At 36.0% G+C, this 18947-nt stretch overlaps 1 protein-coding gene across 1 annotated transcript; it reads right to left on the reverse strand.

Moving 5' to 3' along the window:
• Positions 1 to 17920: 17920 nt before the first annotated feature.
• On the reverse strand, positions 17921 to 18727 carry LOC111913672 (uncharacterized). The gene has a single exon (XM_023909393.2). The coding sequence runs from the start codon at positions 18725 to 18727 to the stop codon at positions 17921 to 17923; it is 807 nt and encodes a 268-aa protein (XP_023765161.1).
• Between the last annotated feature and the right edge of the window lie 220 nt (positions 18728 to 18947).

Raw genomic sequence — 18947 nt, forward strand, 5'->3', positions numbered from 1 at the left:
CAGATAATAGGTCAGTAATCCCAGATCACTCATCTCAAATTTTGAGTTCATCTCTGTCTTGAACTTTTTCACTTCCTCAGGCGAGCTCCCAGTTACTATCAAATCGTCAACATAGACTCCTACAATTAAAGTGTTTCTTGCTTTCAACTTGGTGTAGACAGAGTATTCTTGGGGGCATCTCTTGAATTCCAACTTCTTCAAATATGCATCCAAACATGCATTCCAAGCCCTGGGGGCTTGTTTTAAGCCGTATAGGGCTTTGGACAATCTTAAGACCTTGTTTGGTTCCTCTTTCTTCTCGTATCCGGGTGGTTGAGATACGTAGACTTCTTCTTCCAATTTACCATTCAAGAACGCTGATTTGACATCTAGGTGGTGTACTTTCCACCCATTTGTTCCTGCTAGGGCTAGAATTAACCTCACTGTTTCGATTCTTGCTACTGGGGCAAAGACTTCTTCGTAATCAATCCCATGCTTCTGAACATATCCCTTCGCCACGATTCGAGCTTTGTGCTTGACTATATTCCCAATTGGATCTTTCTTCAATTTGAATACCCATTTTAGACCAATGTCCTTGCGATTTCTAGGTAGATTGACTAACTCCCATGTTTTGTTTTTCTCAATCGATGCTAATTCCTCTTCCATTACTCGTGCCCAATCTTTTTCTTTGATCGCTTCGACATAAGAGGTTGGTTCTTCACCATTACGAGCCAATTGAAGTTATTCTAGGGGTAAGTGGATTTCATCTGTGGCCTCATACAGGTCGGTAAGGAGTCGATATCGCATTGGAGCTCCTTCGCCGGTGGAGTCGGATGCGATACTCGGAGTTGATGTGTGAATTGGGGAGTCTTGTGGTGTGTTGAAATTGGGTGTATTTAGGGAGTTTATCGGTGTACCCGATTGACTTGAACCTGGGTCATCCAAATCATTTAACTGGTCAAAATTGACCCAGTCTTCATTTAAGTCCAACGCCATTGACGCTATGTTCCCTTGATCAGGGGTATCTGGTAACCAATCACCAATACCATCTTCGAATCCATCATCGAAGTTAAATCCTTCGACAGTGAAGATTATCCCTGGTGTCTCCTTTATCTTCCCGCTATTTTCCCACGTCCATGCCTGATTCTCGTCAAATACAACATCCCGACTAACATACATCTTACCTGTATTTGGATCCATTAATCTATATGCTTTCGTTCCTAACTCAACTCCTAGATGAACAAGGCGAATACTTATATCCTCAAATTTTTTTAAGTGACTCTTTGCTACCCTCATGTGAGGCACGCATTCAAATACTCTTAGATGCTCGATATGTGGTCTTCTTCCCGTCCACATCTCGTATGGTGTCGAATTCTTCAAGGCTTTTGTTTGAACTCTGTTTAGTACATACACAGAGTACATTACAGCTTCTCCCCACAGAGCATGAGGCATTGTCATTGTCTTTAGGTTGCAACGAACCATTTCCAGTACCGTTCGATTGCGCCTCTCCACTACTCCATTTTGCTGTGGAGAGTATGGAGAGGTGTAATGCCTTTCTAACCCAGTCTCGTTACAATACTTTGTAAATTCATTTGATAGAAATTCACCACCACGATCAGTTCTGAGCACTTTTATCTTCTCTCCAATCTCCGTTTCTACCTTCCCTTTAAACATCTTGAACATTTGAAGAGCTTCATCCTTTGTCTTCATTAAGTAAGCCCACATTACTCTGCTATAGTCATCCACAATGAGCATAAAATATCTGTTTCCAGCGGGTGTGGGAGGTGAGATTGGGCCACATAGTGTTGGGTTTTGAGCATTCTAACACTCCTAAGTGTACATGCAACCCTAAATACCTTGGATCTATGTTTTCTCTATTATACATGCAAATAAGAACTTCCAAGGTATTATCCTAATCTAGCATACAAAACAATGACTATAGCAAGATAGAATACATACCTCTTTGGTGTAGAATGTCTTCATGAAGCTTGAGTGCCTAGTGCCCCAAGTGTGACACCTCAAATGGAATCACAATCATCAAAACACTTAGAATAGCTTGAGAGAATTCTACACTTCTTGAAATCGGCTAGCCCTCTCTAGAATAATACTAGTCGCCAATTTTGTCAAGAATAAGATCTTTATATAGTGTTACAATTGGGGTAAACCCTAATTGTCATGACTTTCCATTTCCTTGGATCCATGGGTACAAATACACCATGGAGCATCCATGGACCATCCTATGGGTTTTAGCCCAACTTGATTATCCATGGAGCATTAGCCCACTATACAAGTATGGATGATTTACACAATCAACCCATATATTTAATTAGTCTTCTTTTGATCACTTAATTAATCCTAGATTAATTCTTGATCAATACTAATTAAATAATCTTATTATTCTTATTATTAATATACTAGAACTTATAATATATTAATAACCATAAGTGTCTTATTTCTCTCATTCAAGTGCATGATGGTATGCAACCCAAATGGACCATGCCGGGTCGGGTCAAGTCTTACCAAATATAGTTATGGACTTAGACATTAATCCAACAGTCTCCCACTTGGATAAGTCTAAAACTATTATTGCGTATGACTTCAGGAACCAACCGGCAATCGTAGCTCTCAAAAGCTTCTGTCGAACTCTGACCTTGTAGATGAACTCTGATCTTTGTCAGTGACTTGTCCATTAGATAAGGGATCATATATTCCTCCATTCTAGATATCATATGGACTGAGACATGGATTATAATCATTCTCTCTGTCCATTTTTTGTTTCCCGATTTCCGATTTATGACGACTGACTATTTTAACAAATCAAATCAGTCCTGGCCCGGCCGAGCATTTCCATTTGTCATCATCAAATCATCGAGGGGCCCACAGCTATCGCTTTTATCCCGAAGGTAAAAGGAATGGATAAACTGCGACTCATATGGCTTGTTCTACTACTTGTTGAATCATACACAAAGGCACGTTTTATAGCACCGAGTTACCAAATGCATTTTCGTGCTATCAATGTACTATCAACTCATAGTAACAACTCATATCTCTAGGCTTGAAGAATATAAGATATTATCATCTCATGATCACTCGTGATAAAATCCATGAAGTGATTCCAATGAGCGCGGGTTGAATCCAATACTCAGAACTTATGAGTACTCATGAGTGTTGTAGCCTTGTCCAACACCTTAGACCTCTACAAGCCAACCCATGACAGTCTTAATTCATATCTACTTCCAACATATGACCGACTGTGGATGGTTTGAATAACTTAGTCATTCCAGAAGAATAACCCAGTTTATTCGGGAAGTCAAAACATGCAAAGTGAAACACAATAATAATAGAATCCAATATGGTCTCAGAACTTATGAATATAAATAAAACACCTTTTATTTATCACCATATGATTACACATTATTCATTGTATACTGTTTCAGCTATCAACTTTAATCTTGAATTTTAAAACAATAGTTGTCCCATGCTCCAAGCATGTACACTATGTTTTCTAAACACTAGTCATGCCACACACCAAGTATGCATACTATGTTTGTCTATGATCTTTACTTTGTGAACTAGATCCATTGAACATAGCTTCAATGATTCTCTTTTCACACTCCCAAATCCTTACTGCAAATGCAAGAATTCCAAATTCATGCCATTTACTGAAATCTGTTAGATTCTAAACTTATATGCATTGATCCTCTTGTAACGATTATGCACAAACTCACAAAGACTTGGCAACAATCATTACAGAGAATTCCAAAGGAGATCAACTCCTTGGAAACATCCTTCTTGCATTAAGTTTCCTTAATCTTACACATATTGAAAATTCTAACTTTGAAACATTTCCAGATTCCATTCTGACTTATAACTTCTGAACAAGAGTTGCCTCCTTACAGATTATGTCAATATGGTCCTTCCAGAATTATCACTATACTTCCAACTGTCCTTGAGCAACCAATCTTTGGTAAACCTTAGATTGTCCTCGACAATTGTTTAATCCTTTTAGTTATATCCAGTTCTAAACCTTTTTCCCTTCTTAATGCCCTAGGCATTTGGAAAATTTTAGAAAGGATGAATATAGCACATGTAATCGATCCTATATCCGAAGCATATGGGACACGATTCATGATGTCTCACATAAAGACTAAACCAGTCTTTTGCTATAATATGTCCATTTCAATTTGCCAAGTTCTCAAAATTCACATTATGAAAAGGGATGCCGTAATCATAATCGAAATTTAGAACGCAAATAATGGACCCATATACAGAATTTCCTTATGTTGAGCCATTCCAACATGAAATTCATATATATCCTTGACTAAATGATTAAAACCTCACGATCTAAGCTTATAGATTTGAGATGAAGTATAATTTCCTCTCCCTTAATTATAGCAAAACAACTTTTTCCCAATTGAAACTTTTGTTTTCTATAATTAACATTGCTAGCTTGCAATACTTAACATAATTATCATGCTCCCACTATCATGATGATTATTAGCATAACAGTACTTATGCTCCCACTAGCTTTGATATGTACTCAGAAATCAGCTGACTTTCTTACCAAAGTTCAGATTTCTGATACTAGACTGTTTTGATAAGACTTTATCAAAATCATACACCTTCCCTTAGATAGCACACTTGTGTATCTAAACAATTATGAAGAGGGATGCCGTAATCATAATGTTTAGACCTTTTTGCCACTTCTCACAAGTCCATGTTAGTGTGCCGGTTAACCACACGCGCTCCACTAACGACTTTGAGAATGCAAATATCACAATTGCTATCTAGCTAAAATCTACTTAGTGAAAGTGTTTCCTCACCATCTTTTTCATGAATCGGAGAGAAACCTTATGACACTTAGATTTAATGGTGTATGTGTTCTTATCCATGTGAATTGTCAAAACCATAATCACAAGACAAAGATAATGACAAATCCAAACTCATATGGACCGAACTCAATCTTAACTTCTTGCCACCTGGCAGCTCAAGAGCCTGCCATTGCTTCCAAGTTGTTGTGCAACACATTGAGAACTCTAAGAACTCATATGCAAAGTCAACTTTAACTGGAATGGGCATAGAATATGTCAACATGATAGGTTATACACCTCAAGTCATGTGCTAGTGAAGAACTTCAGGTTTTATTCTTGATTAGTTCTTGAGACTTTCAAGACCTTTAAGACTCCCACTGTCCTCTTGACCTATAAGACTCCCTTGTCAAACATCCAAGAGACAGTGTGGATTCTAATCAAGACAAACACTTCACACAATTGGCCTAAGTTGGTCTTTGTTTTATCCAAAACATCACAACTTACCAATTTCAAATGTACAAGAGTAGAAAACTTTTACTCTTACACTTGACAAGTGTTTTAAACCTTCTTTTAAGACATGTCACTCAAGTTACAATCTTGGAGTATGACTCTAAGACTTGTATTGGAACGAAGTATGACTCATCTTCTTGATTTAACCACTTCAACAATTCAAGTTCCTCTTCTTAGTCATAAGAATGCACCAAGATTTTCTTAGAGAACTAATTGTGCTATGGTTTCTTAATCATTAAGATGATCACAAAACGGATACTAAAGTACTCTCCCATCTTTTCAGATTTGAGAAACTTTTATCCTTCTGCCTAATTTGATTCTTCTTATTCGCTCTGCCATACATTGAAACCTTTTCCAATGTCTCAGAGTTACACTTAAGCTTGTAAGTATAATCATATTTACTGAACTTAAGTAAATCATGACGAATAGTCTTATCAAACTTTTGTGGTGGACTAAATCAGTGCACAAGACTATGTACTCGATCCCTTAGTCCATTACTTGACTCACACATCCATGTGAACAAGTAATTAGTCTTAATTTTTCCAAAACTTGAAAGTTCTCATTCATCATGCTATACAACTTGCATGATTCCAAGTTCCGGTCCAATTGAAACTTGGGTGATGAGAATCTTTCCTTATTTGGTAAATCTAGACATTACCACAAATGAAAGAATCAATTTCATATTTCCACTCTTGCTCTTAATGGAATCATATAAGCAACAATTTTTCCTCAAATGCCATTGTAAGGATATTTTAAAATAAATAAAATCAAAAATTTTTCTTTTATTTTAAACTTTGCGGAAAACTTATCTTTACAATCCATATGAAAACTTGTTGTTACCTATTCCTAAGCAATATCTCATAACTCCTAAAAAGTAGCTCAAGAATCCGATCTTCAAACTATGCGATAGAAATCCATCTACGCCATCAGATTCAGCATATTCTTTCTTTAAGTTTCTTCACTTTTCTTTGATTCTTAAAACATCACCATGTGACCCAGTCACATCATGTATCAAGAATCTCAGAATAGAAACTTAACAGAGTTAGATAGTGGACTTTACCTGAAGTAGAGTCAAACATCCTTAGGTAAATTTGGCAGCTTCGCAACCAATGCCCCTTCCTTTGGCAATATAAACAGATGGACCCTTTGATAATGGTACACGAAACTATCACAGACTTAGCTCTTCTCTTTACCATTTGGTCAACCGAGTTGACTATGTTCGATCCCTTTCCACTGGGAAGAGAGAGCTTTACTAGATATCGAATGTCATCATTGTCAATGTCCATAAAGTTTTAAGGAAGTTGATCTTAACAAATAGATAAGATCATTAAGGGGCTTTTCATAGTCTGTTTCATAGGTGTCCCAAAGGAACTCACTATATGACTTAGAAAGTGATTGAACCACCAACTTTCTCAAGACTTTGACACCCAACTCTCCCGGCTTGTCAATATGTGAGTACATCTCCAAGATGTGTTCACACCTAGACCTTGCCTTGCCAATAGGGCTTGAGTGACCTTTAAACTTTTCAAGAACTTGTGGGTTAGGGAGAATGATTGGAGGAGGAGAAAGAAGTATGATATCCATGGGACATCATCCTCATTAGGAAACCTTGTTTCAAGAGATTTGGGAAGATCATAGGTGTCTAAACCAGACATCTTTTGGGAGATATTCAAGATAGTTGATTTTAAGTCCTTAATATGACACCCAATATGAAATATTAAGGCTAGGACCCAACAAACTATTTTATAACTTAGAAGAGGTATGCCGTAATCCAAGCTATAAAATATTTGAAGGTAGGTGAATGACGATTCACCAATTTCCACCAAGATAAACGAAATGTATCATTAGGTTTTAATTGATTTTGAAACTCCTAGATCTTTGAGATTCATTGAACTGTTCAATGGCATGCTTCAATCTCGAGTGTGCCCTTCAGGTTTTGTGACTGGGATGCCGAGGATCACAAAACAAGGTGTGAAGTAACCATGCAAATCACTTAGTACCCTTAATAAATTACCCCTCAATCGATGTGCCGGTTAACCACACACGCTCCATCGATACTATGATAAATATTAAGTCACCCTTTACCTACCTTGTTAAGTCCAAGTTAGTGTGCCGGTTAACCACACACGCTCCACTAACGACTTAGACAAAGTGTAAAGTGTAATTTCATGGATTAGCACCTTATTCACATTTTTCCTAAGTAACTAAGATTGGGTATTATTAAGAGTTTAGTTACTTAGTATTATCATTAATACTTTTAATGAAGGGAGAATTCTAGTCCTGTCAAACCCGTTCGGCTAACGACCCTCCACCAGTCAAGCAAGCGGTGGGTGAGAGTGGACACCCATTAAGTTGCCATTTTATAGGCAACAACCTTATACCCACCTTATAGACCGGCTTCGTGAATGAGGCGTACTAGCGGTAAGACTGACTTTACTCTTATACATACATATATATATATATATATATATATATATATATATATATATATATATATATATATATATATATATATTAACTTATAATATTATAAAGTATAAGGGTTGAATTTTAACTTTTAAAATTCTAAGGGCTAACTTGGAATTAAAGTATTCATACTTGAAAACTTTTCAAATTCCAAAACTTGAGGGCAAGTTTTGAAACTATTCAAAACTAATTAATTCCATAACTTATGTGTTTAAAGTAGTTTTAATCCAAAAACTCTTCAAGTTCCATAACTTGAGGACAAGTTATGGAAGACTTTAAACTAATAAAAGAACTAACTTTTTCTTTATTTTATAACTTATGGATTTAATTATGGTTACATATTTTTCTTTAATGAAGTGACTCTTGAACTTCCATAACTTCAGGACAAGTTATGGAGTCATAAAAAGTTATTCAATGACACAAGACTCTTCATTTTGTAACCATTGCCAACTATTATGAGTTTTATGAGTCTTTAATGTAACTCTTCATGTAACTTGAGGACAAGTTACACAAACACATTTTATACTCAACTCTTAGATTAAAATGGATTGAAAACAACTATTTCACTCAACATTTCTATTAATCTAAGCAACTCATAAGAACAAGATAATTCAAATCAAACTTTTTCATGTAATTAGTCTAAACCTTAAACTAATACAAAACATGAATCTATTGACAATTATCTTTGAAAATGGATTAGCATGAACATTACCACATCAAAAACAAGTTTATAAGATCAAAAACAACTTAGGGTAATGTTCCTAGTCCATTTCTAGCCAAAAAACTCGAAAATATGATGTCTGGGGGTCCAACTCGTCGAGTGCATGAACCAACTCGGCGAGTTGGATCGAATTCATCACTTTTTAGGCATGGACTCGCCGAGTCTCCTGATGGACTCGCCGAGTCTGATGGCCAGACAGCACCAGATTCGTTTTTTCAGCTTCTATTGCAGGTATAACAAGAAAACAAGCCTAGGCTCTGATACCACTGTTGGGTTTTGAGCATTCTAACACTCCTAAGTGTACATGCAACCCTAAATACCTTGGATCTATGTTTTCTCTATTATACATGCAAATAAGAACTTCCAAGGTATTATCCTAATCTAGCATACAAAACAATGACTATAGCAAGATAGAATACATACCTCTTTGGTGTAGAATGTCTTCATGAAGCTTGAGTGCCTAGTGCCCCAAGTGTGACACCTCAAATGGAATCACAATCATCAAAACACTTAGAATAGCTTGAGAGAATTCTACACTTCTTGAAATCGGCTAGCCCTCTCTAGAATAATACTAGTCGCCAATTTTGTCAAGAATAAGATCTTTATATAGTGTTACAATTGGGGTAAACCCTAATTGTCATGACTTTCCATTTCCTTGGATCCATGGGTACAAATACACCATGGAGCATCCATGGACCATCCTATGGGTTTTAGCCCAACTTGATTATCCATGGAGCATTAGCCCACTATACAAGTATGGATGATTTACACAATCAACCCATATATTTAATTAGTCTTCTTTTGATCACTTAATTAATCCTAGATTAATTCTTGATCAATACTAATTAAATAATCTTATTATTCTTATTATTAATATACTAGAACTTATAATATATTAATAACCATAAGTGTCTTATTTCTCTCATTCAAGTGCATGATGGTATGCAACCCAAATGGACCATGCCGGGTCGGGTCAAGTCTTACCAAATATAGTTATGGACTTAGACATTAATCCAACACATAGATCACAATGGAGCAATTCTAGTTTCTTCTTTGCTCTGTAACTTGTCTGGGATGGAAATGGATTTTGGGTCTGCTTTCCCATCAAGCAACCTTCACATGGCTGTGTGGGGACTTTCATTTGAGGCACACCACCAATTAGGCCTTTATCAACCATTTGCTTCATTGTTCTAAAGTTGATATCACCCATTCGCTTGTGCCACAACCATATGGACTCATCATTTTCAACAACTAGACAGATGGGTGTGAGCTCTTCTAGATCTATCTTATAGAGTCTATTGCATGACCTTCGAACCTTCATGAGCAGCTTTCCAATCGAATCATGCACCCATAAAAACGGATCCTTGATTTTTATCTCATCTCCACCTTCTGCTAATTGACCCAAGCTGATTATGTTACTACACAAATTAGGGATGTAGTAAACTTCATTCATTCTTCTTTGACCTCCATCTTTACACTTGAATACAACTGAACCTTTTCCTTCGATTCTCACTTTTGACTCATTCCCGAATTTCACAAAACCTTGAATTGTTTCGTTCAAATTCATGAACTTGGATTTATCACCTGTCATGTGATTACTAGCTCCTGTGTCTAAATACCAAGTTCGAGTTTGACTTAAGGAATTACCTGTTGGATTAATGTCTAAGTCCATAACTATATTTGGTATGTACTTGACCCAACCCGGCATGGTCCATTTGGGTTGCACTTCACCGACACAATTTATATGGATAATCTTTTGAGAATAGTATGTTTATGATTAATATTAATATATTATAAGTTCTAATATATTAATATGGAATCATATTATTTAATTAGTATTGATCAAGAATTAATTTATAATTAATTAAGTGATCAACAGGAACTAATTAAATATGGACTCTTATATATATGGAATGGGCCAAGTTCATTTAGGTTGGGCTAAGCTTTCATGGATAGTCCATGGAGTGTTTAACCCATGGATCCTAGGAAATGAAAGGTCATGGGTATTAGGGTTTAACCCTAATCCTCCATACTATATAAAGATGTCTTTGGTTGGTGAAATTGGCACTAGTGTGGATACACTAAAGAAGGGCTAGCCAATTTCACTAGAGAGAACCAAGTAATCATATTCTCTAAAGTATTCCAAGGTGTCTTGGTGATTTGTGATTCCACTTGAGGCTTCCACACTATTGGGGCTAAGCTCTTAAAGCTTGAAGACATCAAGCTACATCAAGAGGTATGTATTCTATCTTGTTACATTCATAGTTTTTGTATGCTAGATTAGGATAATACATTGGATGTTCTTATTTGCATGTATAATAGAGAAAACATAGATCCAAGGTATTTAGGGTTGCATGTACACTTAGGAAGTGTTAGAATGCTCAAAACCCAACAGTGGTATCAGAGCCACGGGTTGTTTTCTGTTATATTGATGCAAATATTTTATTTTCAAAGTTGAAAAAAAAGAAAAAAAACATGAAGTTCGTCAAATTTTAAGATAATTACTTGTTCTTGTGAAAAACTAATTATTTGTAAAATTTGAATAATTTGCTTTATGAGTTGAATTAGGTCAAATTTAATAAAAGATAAAATAATATGATTATTTTATTAGTTTTAAAAGTTTGATCTAAAGAGTTTTATTTTTTGAAACCTCCATAAGTTATGGATATGAAAAGGTTTTAAAAAAAAAAAAAATTGATTCAAAGTTTTTTTGGAGTTACAAAATTTGGTGTTAATGTTTTAAAGGATTCCATAACTTAAGAATAAGTTATGGATCACCAAAAGTTTTTTGTGTTACCTTGTTTTATGAGTAAATTTAGATTAATGAATAAAATTATGTGATAGTTGGTTTTAATCCAAATTAATCTAAGAATTGATTCTAAAATGTGTTTTTGTAACTTGTCCTCAAGTTATATGAAAAGTCACATTTAAGAATCATAAAACTCATAAAAATTGGCAAAGGTTACAAAAATGAAGAGTCTAGTTCTAATTAAATGGTTTTATGACTCCATAACTTGTCCTCAAGTTATGGAGGACCAAGAGTCTCTTCATTTAATAAAATAAAATAAAATAAAAAAAAAGGTGTAACCTTAATTAATTCCATAAGTTACAAAATAAAGAAAAGTTAATTCTTTTATTAGTTTAAAGTCTTCCATAACTTGTCCTCAAGTTATGGAACTTGAAGAGTTTTTGGATTAAAACTACTTTAAACACATAAGTTATGGAATTAATTAGTTTTGAATAGTTTCAAAACTTGCCCTCAAGTTTTGGAATTTGTAAAGTTTTCACTTATGAATACTTTAATTCCAAGTTAGCCCTTAGAATTTTAAAAGTTAAAATTCAACCCTTATACTTTATAATATTATAAGTTAATAATATATATATGTATAAGAGTAAAGTCAGTCTTACCGCTAGTACGCCTCATTCACGAAGCCGGTCTATAAGGTGGGTATAAGGTTGTTGCCTATAAAATGGCAACTTAATGGGTGTCCACTCTCACCCACCGCTTGCTTGACCGGTGGAGGGTCGTTAGCCGAACGGGTTTGACAAGACTATAATTCTCCCTCATTAAAAGTATTAATGATAATACTAAGTAACTAAACTCTTAATAATACCCAATCTTAGTTACTTAGGAAAAATGTGAATAAGGTGCTAACCCATGAAATTACACTTTACACTTTGTCTAAGTCGTTAGTGGAGCGTGTGTGGTTAACCGGCACACTAACTTGGACTTAACAAGGTAGGTAAAGGGTGACTTAATATTTATCATAGTATCGATGGAGCGTGTGTGGTTAACCGGCACATCGATTGAGGGGTAATTTATTAAGGGTACCAAGTGATTTGCATGGTTACTTCACACCTTGTTTTGTGATCCTCGGCATCCCAGTCACAAAACCTGAAGGGCACACTCGAGATTGAAACATGCCTTTGAACAGTTCAATGAATCTCAAAGATCTAGGAGTTTCAAAACCAATTAAAACCTAATAATACATTTCGTTTATCTTGGTGGAAATTGGTGAATCGTCATTCACCTACCTTCAAATATTTTATAGCTTGGATTACGGCATACCTCTTCTAAGTTATAAAATAGTTTGTTGGGTCCTAGCCTTAATATTTCATATTGGGTGTCATATTAAGGACTTTAAATCAACTATCTTGAATATCTCCCAAAAGATGTCTGTAATAGACACCTATGATCTTCCCAAATCTAGTGAAACAAGGTTTCCTAAATGAAGATGATGTCCTTTGGAAATCATACTTCTTTCACCTCCTCCAATTATTCTCCCCAACCCACAAGTTCTTGAAAAGTTTAAGGTCACTCAAGCCCTATTGGCAAGGCAAGGTCTAGGTGTGAGCACATCTTGGAGATGTAGTCACATATTGACAAGCCGGGAGAGTTGGGTGTCAAAGTCTTGAGAAAGTTGGTGGTTCAATCAATTTCTAAGTCACATAGTGAGTTCCTTTAGGACACCTATGAAACAGACTATGACAAGACCCTTAACGATCTTATCTATTTGCTAAGATCAACTTCCTAAAACTTTATGGACATTGACAATGATGACATTGGATATCCAGTAAAGCATTCTCTTCCCAATGGAAAGGGATCGGCCATAGTCAACTCGGTTGACCAAATGGTAAAGAGAAAAGCTAAGTCTGTGATAGTCTCGTGTACCATTATCAAAGGGTCCATATGTTTATATTGTCAAGGGAAGGGGCATTGGTTGCGAAGCTGCCAAATTTACCTAAGGATGTTAAAGTCAATAAGTTTGACTCTACTTCAGGTAAAGACCACTATCTAACTCTGTTAAGTTTCTATTCTGAGATTCCTGATACATGATGTGACTGGGTCACATGGTGATGTTTTAAGAATCAAAGAAAAGTGAAGAAACTTAAAGAAAGAATATGCTGAATCTGATGGCTTAGATGGATTTCTATCGCATAGTTTGAAGATCGGATTCTTGAGCAACTTCTTAGGAGTTATGAGATATTCCTTAGGAATAGATAACAACAAGTTTTCATATGGATTGTAAGGATAAGTTTTTCCGCAAAGTTTTAAAATAAAAGAAAATTTTTTTTGATTTTATTTATTTTAAAATATCCTTACAATGGCTTTTGAGGAAAAATTGTTGCTTATATGATTCCATTAAAAGCAAGAGTGGAAATATGAAATTGATTCTTTCATTTGTGCTAATGTCTAGATTTACCAAATAAGGAAAGATTCTCATCAGCCAAGTTTCAATTGGACCGGAACTTGGAATCATGCAAGTTGTATAGCATAATGAATGAGAACTTTCAAGTTTTGGAAAATTAAGACTAATTACTCGGCCACATGGATGTGTGAGTCAAGTAAAGGACTAAGGGATCGAGTACACATTCTTGTGCACTGATTAAGTCCACCACAAAAGATTGATAAGACTATTCGTCATAGTTTACTAAAGCTCAGTAAATATGATTATACTTACAAGCTTAAGTGTAACTCTGAGACATTGGAAAAGGTTCCAATGTATGGCAGGGCGAATAAGAAGAATCAAATTAGGCAGAAGGATAAAAGTTTCTCATATCTGAAAAGATGGGAGAGTACTTTAGTATCAGTTTTGTGATCATCTTAATGATTAAGAAACCATATCAAAATTAGTTCTCTAAGGAAATCTTAGTGCATTCTTATGACTAAGAAGAGGAACTTGAATTGTTGAAATGGTTAAATCAAGAAGATGAGTCATACTTCGTTCCAATACAAGTCTTAGAGTCATACTCCAAGATTGTCATTTGAGTGACATGTCTTAAAGAAGGTTTAAAACACTTGTCAAATGTAAGAGTAAAAGTTTTCTACTCTTGTACATTTGAAATTGGTAAGTTGTGATGTTTTGGATAAAACAAAGACCAACTTAGGCCAATTGGGTAAAGTGTTTTTCTTGATTAGAATCCGCACTATCTCTTGGATGTTTGACAAGGGAGTCTTATATGTCAAGAGGACAGTGGGAGTCTTAAAGGTCTTGAAAGTCTCAAGAAATAATCAAGAATAAAACCTGAAGTTCTTCACTAGCACACGACTTGAGGTTTATAACCTATCGTGTTGACATATCTGTGCCCATTCCAGTTAAATTTGGCTTTGCATATGAGTTCTTAGAGTTCTCAGTTTGTTGCATAACAACTTGGAAGCAATGGCAGGCCCTTGAGCTGCCAGGTGGCAAGAAGTTAAGATTGAGTTCAATCCATATGGTTTTGGATTTGTCATTATCTTTGTCTTGTGATTATGGTTTGACAAATTCATATGGGTAGGAACTCATACACCATATAAATCTAAGTGTCATAAGGTTTCTCTCCGATTCATGAAAATGATGGTGAGGAAACGCTTTCACTAAGTAGATTTTACGAAGATATCAATTGTGTTATTTGCATTTTCAAAAGTCGTTAGTGGAGCGCGTGTGGTTAACCGGCACACTAACATGGACTTGTGAGAAATGGCAAATGCCTAAGCAATTGAGACCATGATTACGGTATCCCTTTTCATGGTTCTTGAAATTGCTTAGACACACAGGTGAGCTATCTACGGAAAGGGTGTATGAATCTAAATTTCAGACTGTCCAGCTGATTTCTGAGTACATGTCAAAGCTAGTGGGAGCATAAGTGTTATGCTAATAATCATCATGTTAGTGGGAGCATGATAATTATGATAAGTATTGCAAGTTAGCAATGTTAATTATAGAAAACAAAAGTTTCAATTGGGAAAAAGTTGTTTTGCTATAATTAAGGGAGAGGAAATTATGCTTCATCTCAAATCTATAAGCTTAGATCGTGAGGTTTTAATCATTTAGTCAAGGATATATATGAATTTCATGTTGGAATGGCTCAACATAAGGAAATTCTGTATATGGGTCCATTATTTGCGTTCTAAAATTCGATTATGATTACGGCATCCCTTTTCATAATCTGAATTATGAGAACTTGGCAAATTGAAATGGAAATATTATAGCAAAAGACTGGTTTAGTCTTTATGTAAGACATCATGAATCGTGTCCCATATGCTTCGGATATAGGATCGATTACATGTGCTATATTCATCCGTTCTAAAATTTTCCAAATGCCTGGGGCATTAAGAAGGGAAAAGGTTTAGAACTGGATATGACTAAAAGGATTAAACAATTGTCGAGGACAATCTAAGGTTTACCAAAGATTGGTTACTCAAGGACAATTGGAAGTATAGTGATAATTCTGGAAGGACCATATTGACATAATCTGTAAGGAGGCAACTCTTGTTCAGAAGTGATAGTCAAAATGGAATCTGGAAATGTTTCAAAGTTAGGATTTTCAAATCTGTGTAAGATTAAGGAAACTTAATGCAAGAAGGATATTTCCAAGGAGTTGATCTCCTTTGGAATACTTTGTAATGATTGTTGCCAAGTCTTTATGACTTTGTGCATAATCATTACGAGAGGATCAATGCATATAAGTTTAGAATCTAACAGATTTCAGTAAATGGCATGAATTTGGAATTCCTGCATTTGCGGTAAGGATTTGGGAGTGTGAAAAGAAAATCATTGAAGTTATGTTCAATGGATCTAGTTCACAAAGTAAAGATCATAGACAAACATAGTATGCATACTTGGTGTATGGCATAACTAGTGTTTAAGAAAACATAGTGTACATGCTTGGAGCATGGGACAACTATTGTTTTAAATTCAAGAATAAAGTTGATAGCTGAAACAGTATACAATGAATAATGTGTAATCATATGGTGATAAATAAAAGGTGTTTTATTTATGTTCAAAGGGTTGATACCATATTGGATTCTATTATTATTGTGTTTCACTTTGCATGTTTTGACTTCCCGAATAAACTGGGTTATTCTTCCGGAATGACTAAGTTATTCAAACCATCCACAGTCGGTCATATGTTGGAAGTAGATATGAATTAAGACTGTCATGATGGGTTGTAGAGGTCTAAGGTGTTGGACAAGGCTACAGCAATCATGAGTGCTCATAAGTTCTGAGTATTGGATTCAACCCGCGCTCATTGGAATCACTTCATGGATTTTATCACGAGTGATCATGAGACGATAATATCTTATATTCTTCAAACCTAGAGATATGAGTTGTTACTATGAGTTGATAGTACATTGATTGCACGAAACCGCATTTGGTAACTCTGTGCTATAAAACGTGCCTTTGTGTGTGATTCAACAAGTAGTAGAACAAGCCATATGAGTCGAAGTTTATCCATTCCTTTTACCTTCAGGATAAAAGCGATATCTGTGGGCCCCTCGATGATTTGATGATGACAAATGGAAGTGCTCGGCCGGGCCAGGACTGATTTGATTCGTTCAATTAGTCAGTCGTCATAAATCGGAAATCGGGAAACAACAAATGGACAGAGAGAATGATTATAATCCATGTCTCAGTCCATATGATATCTAGAATGGAGGAATATATGATCCCTTATCTAATGGACAAGTTCGTTGACAAGATCAGAGTTCGACAGCAGCTTTAAGAGCTACGATTGCCAGTTAGGTTTGAAGTCATACGCAATAATAGTTTTAGACTTATCCAAGTGGGAGACTGTTGGATTAATGTCTAAGTCCATAACTATATTTGGTATGTACTTGACCCAACCCGGCATGGTCCATTTGGGTTGCACTTCACCGACACAATTTATATGGATAATCTTTTGAGAATAGTATGTTTATGATTAATATTAATATATTATAAGTTCTAATATATTAATATGGAATCATATTATTTAATTAGTATTGATCAAGAATTAATTTATAATTAATTAAGTGATCAACAGGAACTAATTAAATATGGACTCTTATATATATGGAATGGGCCAAGTTCATTTAGGTTGGGCTAAGCTTTCATGGATAGTCCATGGAGTGTTTAACCCATGGATCCTAGGAAATGAAAGGTCATGGGTATTAGGGTTTAACCCTAATCCTCCATACTATATAAAGATGTCTTTGGTTGGTGAAATTGGCACTAGTGTGGATACACTAAAGAAGGGCTAGCCAATTTCACTAGAGAGAACCAAGTAATCATATTCTCTAAAGTATTCCAAGGTGTCTTGGTGATTTGTGATTCCACTTGAGGCTTCCACACTATTGGGGCTAAGCTCTTAAAGCTTGAAGACATCAAGCTACATCAAGAGGTATGTATTCTATCTTGTTACATTCATAGTTTTTGTATGCTAGATTAGGATAATACATTGGATGTTCTTATTTGCATGTATAATAGAGAAAACATAGATCCAAGGTATTTAGGGTTGCATGTACACTTAGGAAGTGTTAGAATGCTCAAAACCCAACATTACCATGGGATCGTAACTGGGGGCTGAGATTCTCTTCATTTAAATACACTTTTCCTTTATCTTCATATATTGAAAGCAGAAGTGCAGGTTCATCATCTTGGTGTTCTTTGATTAAGTTGCTTTCATGACTTCATTCCTTCCTTTGATTTTTGCACTCAGCAGCATAATCTCCAAACTCCTGGCAGTTGTAACATTGAATCTCACTTTTATCACGACTGCCCGAAGCGATTTGACCTCCCTCTTTCTGGTGGTATGACCCACTTCTGCCACGACCACCTCGACCGCCGCCGTTTCTTCCTCTGCCCCTGCCACGACCACCACGTGAACCTCTGAATCCACCCCGGCTTGATTTTTGTTTTGGATCACCCTCTTGTTTCCTTTTGCTTCTTTCAGACCATTCCTTGTGAGTTAGTAGGAGCTTTCGATCATCACTATCACCTGCACCCTTCATACGTTCTTCATAGGCCTTGAGTCTTCTGATCACCTCTTCAACGGACATTGTTTCCAAATCTCCAAACTGCTCAAGTGTTGATGCAATCTGAAGAAATTTTGGTGACACAACCCTTAGTAGTTTCTTCACTATGTGAGATTCTTCTACCTTATCCCCCAGGGTACATAAAGTGCTTACTATGTTGACTACTTTTCCTATGTAGTCATCAATACTCTCCGTCTCTTTCATGCACATTGCTTCAAGCTCAGCCTTCAATGTTTGGATCCTGGCAACTTTCACTCTATCTACCCCAACAAACATGATTTTGAGAGCATCCCACGCTTCTCTGGCCGTCTTCTTCTCCGCCAATTTCATGAGCAAATCTTCAGGTATTCCCTGATAGATTGCAGCCAAGGCCATGTTATCTTTCTTTGCTTCGACAAGAGTATTGGCGGTCCTGGGTTCTACAGCATCCCAAACACCTTGGGCCGTCATAAAGACCCGCATCTTGATTGCCCATGCTCCATAGTTTGTTTTTTATAACATTGGATAGTTAAGTGTCACATGCCCGTCTTTATCACCATTGCCACTGTTGCTTCCAGCCATATCTTCACGAGGTTGATATTTTGGCATGCACCAGATTCGCTCTGATACCAAATGTTGGCTTTTCACAAGCCTGTAACTAAAAGTGACAATGCAACAGTAACCAAAAAAAACAGAGCACATG

The sequence above is a fragment of the Lactuca sativa genome, chromosome 3, assembly GCF_002870075.4.
Source record: "Lactuca sativa cultivar Salinas chromosome 3, Lsat_Salinas_v11, whole genome shotgun sequence".
NCBI classification, from domain to species: domain Eukaryota; kingdom Viridiplantae; phylum Streptophyta; class Magnoliopsida; order Asterales; family Asteraceae; genus Lactuca; species Lactuca sativa.